Source organism: Mus caroli, unplaced genomic scaffold, assembly GCF_978045245.1.
Source record: "Mus caroli unplaced genomic scaffold, Mus_caroli_1 scaffold_11, whole genome shotgun sequence".
NCBI classification, from domain to species: Eukaryota; Metazoa; Chordata; class Mammalia; order Rodentia; family Muridae; genus Mus; species Mus caroli.
This window is the reverse complement of record NW_028227266.1, coordinates 44117985-44124007: the sequence shown is the minus strand read 5'-3', so window position 1 is coordinate 44124007 and position 6023 is coordinate 44117985. Positions and strand designations below refer to the sequence as shown.

At 52.5% G+C, this 6023-nt stretch overlaps 1 protein-coding gene across 1 annotated transcript; it reads right to left on the bottom strand.

The window, feature by feature from the left end:
* Positions 1 to 940: 940 nt before the first annotated feature.
* On the bottom strand, positions 941 to 3657 carry Apoa4 (apolipoprotein A4). The gene is made up of 3 exons (XM_021171589.3): positions 3194 to 3657; positions 2800 to 2926; positions 941 to 2115 (listed from the first exon to the last, which is right to left on the bottom strand). The coding sequence occupies exons 1-3, from the start codon at positions 3240 to 3242 to the stop codon at positions 1104 to 1106; spliced, it is 1188 nt and encodes a 395-aa protein (XP_021027248.1). The 5' UTR covers positions 3243 to 3657; the 3' UTR covers positions 941 to 1103.
* Between the last annotated feature and the right edge of the window lie 2366 nt (positions 3658 to 6023).

The window sequence follows — 6023 nt, the reverse complement described above, 5'->3', positions numbered from 1 at the left end:
GCTTATGACACACAGAGGACGCCTTGGAAGGGAAGGAGAAGGCCAGAGCAGCTGGGACCACCCACAGCATGTTCCAGTCCATCCCAGAGGGACTTTACCCATTCTGAGGCAGAGGGGTTTGACTTGCAGACCTGAGGCAGAGGCTACAGCCAGTATGTGAAATCTTTTGGAAGGAATCCCTGAACTACTCTACTCTGAGATTCCCTCCTTAGGGAGGCTCTAAGTCTCCAAGGGCAGGGGAAAATTCATTCCAGAGACTTCAGCCTCTTGTGGCTGGCTGTGCCCATAAAACCACTGGGGTCCTCTGATGGGTTCATTTCTTTGCCCCAGCGACCACCAGCTTTGTCATAGACAGGCAAGCCACCCATCAGGAGGCTCCTGGGCAAAGCCTGTTCCACCTTGGCTGCCAAGGCTCGTTTTCATATCCTGTGGCATCTATTATACAGCTCTGGAGTCAACAGATTTATCCATAGGTGGAGAAAATTCCCGGGCAAACATGAGTACTTTCCAATGGGACAGAGTGGCTTACTTTTGTATAAATAAGTTCAAAGGCACAGGCACATTCAAGAAGGGACTTGCCGTGCAGTAAACTCTTCAAAATCAGGGACTGTGTCTTGCTGCCCTCCAGGTGTCCCTGTCAACACCAAGCCTGGTCTTCAGGCACACAATGCCACAAAGGCTGTTTTGACTAGTGCTCAGAATCTTGACTGGAACCTCAAGGGCGTTTGATAACTGTTTGCAGGCTGTGAATGGGGTGTGTGTTTTGTTTTCTGATAGACTGGCATCTTTTCTGCAGTCTCCTCTCTAGCACACCAACCCCTGACCCACTCGAAGGCTCATTACCGGCCCCACCCCTCACCCCCATGTCCCCAGCCAGATGCCGTGATGTCCTCCCCACGTCAGGCCAGCCCCCAAGGAATCACAGGCAACCAGATGGGGCTAATTTCTCAGTTGCTTTATTGAGTAGCGAGATGAGGCGTCACCTCCCACAGGACATGTGTCCTCAAGCTGGTACAAGAAGTGCCTGGGGACAGAGTGACAGACAGGTGGTGGGGCAGGACAGGTGTCTGCTGCTGTGATGGGCTGAGGGCACCAGGGACAGCTCAGCTCTCCAGAGGTTTGGGCTGCACCTGCTCCTGAGCCTGCTCCTGAGCCTGCTCCTGGGCCTGCTCCGGGAGGGGGAGGGCTAGAGGCTGGTCTGGGCTCCCCTTTTTTTCCAGGGTGCTCATAAAGGAGCTGACCTTCTCCCTCAGGCTCTTCTCCAGGAAGCTCAAGTGGCTTTCCACTTCCCCCGAATTGGAACCCAGCTGCTGTCTGAACTGTTCCAGCTGCTGCACCAGGGCCTTGTTGAACATCTCTCCCATGGGCTCCACAGTGCGTCGGAACTCCTCCACCTGCTGCTCCAGCTGCCTGTTCAGGTCTTCCAGAGACTTCTGCAGCCCTTCCGTGTTGCCCTTCACCTTGCTCTGCACGTCTTCCACCAGTGGGGCCAGATTCTTCTGCAGCTGGTCGATTTTTGCAGAGACCTTGGTCTGGAGCTCCTCCGCGTTCTTCTTCATCTGGAAGGCCAGGCCCTCCATCTGATGGTTGAGTTTCTCCTGCACGCCCACCGTCAGAGGGGCCAGGCTGCGGCGCAAATCCTCCAGGTTCTGGTCGATCGTGGCCTTCAGCTCGCTGGCACGGGGGGTTAGGTGCCCCTTGAGCTCTTCCATATTCCTGTTAAACTTGTCCTTTAAGTTGTTGGCAAGGGGCATCATCGAGGTCTGCAGGTTGTCCACATTCTCCTGGATGGTGGTCTGCATGCGCTGGATGTAGGGGGTCAGCTGGAGCTTCATTTCCTGGGTCTGTGTGTTGATCTGATCTTGCAGGTCCATGGCATAGGGCTTCAGGTGCTCCTGCAGCTTCTGCATGTTCTCCCCGAACGTCTGGGTTACTTTGTTGGCGTGGGGCATCATGCGGTCACGTAGGTCCTTCAGCTCCTTCTGAATCTCGTCCTTCACCCTCTCGGTTTCCTGGGCTAGATGCCCACTCAGCTGCACGACAAAGGGCACCAGCTTGTTGTGCATCCCATCGGCATACGTATTAACATCCCCAAGTTTGTCCTGGAAGAGGGTACTTCAGGGAAAGGATGGATACAAGGAAGCACCATTAGATACGCTTGTAGAACACTCAGCTCTATACACCTGCTTAGGTCAGGAGTGTGTCCATGGGAACAGAGACCTCCGTCTTGTCCCTTTGGCCCTCCCCTGGGGTAGGTCATGCTTTCAGGAAATCTCCTAGGATTAGTTTGACTTTGGAGTTTTATCTGCAAGGCTTCTGCTGAGCCTCTGCATCCTTATCTGCCCACCATGTGACTTGAGAAGTTTGCTTTTCTTACCTGTAGATAAAGAATGGGGCTGGACTTTGACATCACTCCCCTCCCAGGGTCACATTGTGCAACACATGTCTTCCAGTGGCACAGGGTCTGATGTCCTTGCATGTGCTCAGTGGGTCCCCCAAAATACCAGCCCTCCTTCCCCTGTTTGCCCAGAACCTCATGTCCTTACAGGACACGTCTCTTTCCTCTTTCTGCCAAGAGTTTGTGATGGGATTTGGCTATTTACCAAACTCTAGCACATGCAGATAGGAAGGAACTATAGGGATGGATCCCTGGGTCCAGCTTTCTTGTTTACAGGGACAATCTAGGTCCAGGGAGGCAAGACTCCTTTAGTGAGAACAGAAGGACTCCAGGAGCCAGTGTCCCACCTCTGAGGTCAGCTATGGGCTTCAAGCGTCGCCTTGTAGACTGATGGCACTTACCTGAGCTGCTGAGTGACATCTGTCTTCTGAAGCTGTTCCACAGCCTCCTTGGCATTGTTGCTTAGCTGGGTAAAGTAATCCCACACCACATTGGCCACCTGGTCCGAAGTGACCTCAGCCCGGGTGCCTGGGCAGAGAGAGAGCAGAAGGCAACTTTATGAGGATCATCTCTCTCCTGGCTCCCCTGCCTCAGCTCTGAGCCGGATAATATTGGAGTTTGGATAACCCAAACCATTATTGCCCCATCCCTGGGATAACCCAGGGAGCACGAGTGCCGGGGAGAACAAAGGCCTGTTCTCCTATGAGCTGCTGGGCAAACACAGGCCACCCCGAGCTGTCCGCCCGTTCTAGAGCTGGCTTTCCTTGCTGCCTCCCAGATGCAGTGTCTACTCACCGGTGATGGCCACCAGGGCCAGGGTCAGCACCGCAGCCTTCAGGAACATCCTGGGCTCCTCACTGGGCTGGGACAGTTTCAGCTACACTGGATGTTTCCCGGAGTCAGAAGAAACGGTGTACCTGTGTCGCTGTGCAGATTGACTGCAGGCAAGGCCAGCCACTCATTTAAAGCCCCTCCAGCCCTCTCTCCCCGCCTCCTCCCCAGTGTGACTCCACGTTGGAAGGTGACACACTCTCAGAAGGCCTCTTGGACTTTAGTGACCCTAAGACAACGTGGAAGCTGACAGCACACAGGCAGCAGAGAGAAGCAATCTTCTTGGGTTGGCTCCACCCTGTCCAAGAGGCTGGGAAGGATAGCCAGAAACTTCAGGAGGAATGAGCCTGGGAGTCTAGGGGAGTCCCTGAACAGAACTGAGGCCCCAGAGGCCCTGTTGGCAGCCCTGGGTCTGTGCCAGTCTGAGAGAACAAGGTCCAGGTCTCCTCTTTCCACCCCAGTGAGACAGCCACCAGTCTGACAGCTGCCACCAACCTGAACTTTGTCTCAGAACATCAGCTACAGAGACTGTACCAGGCCCAGAGATGGCATAGGGCTGCAGCAGACAGTGAGCCTCAGTTGAGGTGTCTGTGATACCCTTGGTCAGGAGAGGATCAGAACCCAGGATCAAAAGAGTTAATCACAGTGGGCTTTGTATCTCATGACTGTCAAGCTGGCTTACCTCTGTCTAGTTATCATGAAGCTTCGAGTTTCTCTTTTGAACAATGTGTAGTTTTGTTACATTAAATTAGGTGGTACTTGTGAGATGGCTGCAGGGAGCTTAGCCCAGAGTAAGGGCTGAAATTAATGACAATGATTTTCTGTGTGTATCAGCACAGAAAGGAAGGAGAGAACCTGATCCTCTCCTGACAGTGGCAGAGGGAGAGCCACCCTTTCCCTCAGAGGGTCACCAAGTGGGCTAGAGGCAACAGTGAGAGAGCGGGGCTGGCTAAGGCTTGATTGCTGTCCCACTGTTCTCAGCCATATGCAAGAGCCATGCAGAGTGACTCCTCTCTCTCTCCCTCTCTCCCTTTCTCCCTCTCTCCCTCTCTCTCTCCCCCCCCCCCAAAAGGTGACAGACACTGCTGTGGAAAGTGAGTTTTTTGAGGTCTCCTACTGAGACTCCACATGTGTCCACACATACAATTGCAGCAGATATCCACAGGCAAGGTGCCAGGGTGTGGTCAGTGTGGAGCCTCGGTGGACCACACCAGGGACTAGATGAGGGCATCCATCATATTGTCCCATTGACTGCTATCCACAAGACAGCATTTGTGAAATGACAGCCATTAGAATAGACCACGATTGTGCCCAGTCTGATTTGCTGTGTTGCCATCCATTTTTTTTTTAAATGTGTCCAGATTAGCTTGTCTCATGGGACTGAAGACAGTTGGATACCTGCGCTCCTCTGCTGGGCCCCACTGTACTGCATGGCTCCCCACAGGGCTCAAGCTTCCCCGAGCTCATTCCTTCCTAGCGCAGCCATGCTTAGTGAGTTTAAGAAAATTAATTTATGCCAAGTGTGATGGCACATGCCTTTAATCCCAGCACACAGGAGGTGGAGATTGGTAGATCTCTGTGAGTTCAAGGACAGCATAGTCTACAAAGTGAGTTCCAGGAAGCTAGGGCTACATAGAGAAACCCTGTCTCAAAACAAAACAAACAAAAATAATGATAATGATAGTGATAATGTTATTTATTTACTAATATTTGGTAGGGGTGAGTATGTATACATCACAACACGTGTATAGAGGTCAGATGAGAACTGGAGAGGTTTGTTCTCTCATCCTACCGTTTGGGTTCCAGGGTTTTAACTGATGTCATCAGTGACTTTGTTCACTGAGTCATCTTGATGGTCTTTCAGTGTTTTCTGAGTTCAGGTTCTGGAGTCGACTCCCTGTGTTTGCATCTGGATCCCACACAGTCTGTGCTGTGTGGTCTTGGATGAGTCTTCGTTGTGAAGATTCTGTGAGATAGTCTGGCTCGCCTTAGGTTCCTCGTTGAATATTAGCTATGGACGGTTTCTCTCTGTGTACCATTGACCCATTGGTCCTCATCTTGCTTTACCTAATCATGCCTGGTCCAGCCTGTGCTGTGCCCAAAGGTCAGAACTGATGGGGGATGAGTCACGTAGGACATCTCAGCTACAGTTCCACCTCCTGAACCTGCAGGCTGAGTCCCAGGTGCCAGAATCGTGGGACAGGTCCAGAGGTGCTTGCCCACTCATACCCTTTCTAAGAAGACCTGTGTTACCTAAGTTTGTTCAAGGGTGGTTTCCAGTGACGGACTGTCAGATATGCATAGATATCTGAGTTGTCCAGGGGTTCAGAAGTCGGCTCTGAGCTAAGAGACTGGGTCATCGTACACACATGTGTGGCTAGCACTCATGTATGCACCAGCCCCTACAGGGAGGTTGTACTGCCTCCTGGCGCGTGTCATAAATCATCATATTGACTTCTCCAAGACTGAGGCAGACTTCATATGCATCTGCTGGTGATTTGCATAGAGGGTGAGGCAAAATGGGGACCCCACGTGTCAGCTTCTGGGCAAAAAGAGCAGACCACCTTAGAGCCAGCCTCAGGCACAGAGGGTCAAGTGGTCTTGGCAACTCACGTCTCTGTCTGACCCTCAGTCTCTGCCTGTGCTCATACAGAGCTCATGGCTAGTAAGGCTGATTGATAGCTGTGCCCCATCCATCTGCCCATAGGATCCAAGTAGAGCCCTGGGGCTCTCATCTACCCAACCTGCTGTTAGCCAAACAGAGGAGGGCTGGCAAGCCACTCCTGAGGGCTGT

Excerpts from the sequence above, each read along its gene's own strand:
- Apoa4 (XM_021171589.3), bottom strand. The coding sequence starts at position 3,242 with ATGTTCCTGAAGGCTGCGGTGCTGACCCTGGCCCTGGTGGCCATCACC. Across the intron at positions 2,927-3,193 it reads GGCCCTGGTGGCCATCACCG|GCACCCGGGCTGAGGTCACT; the intron begins GTGAGTAGACAC and ends CTCTCTGCCCAG. Across the intron at positions 2,116-2,799 it reads GATGTCACTCAGCAGCTCAG|TACCCTCTTCCAGGACAAAC; the intron begins GTAAGTGCCATC and ends CTTTCCCTGAAG.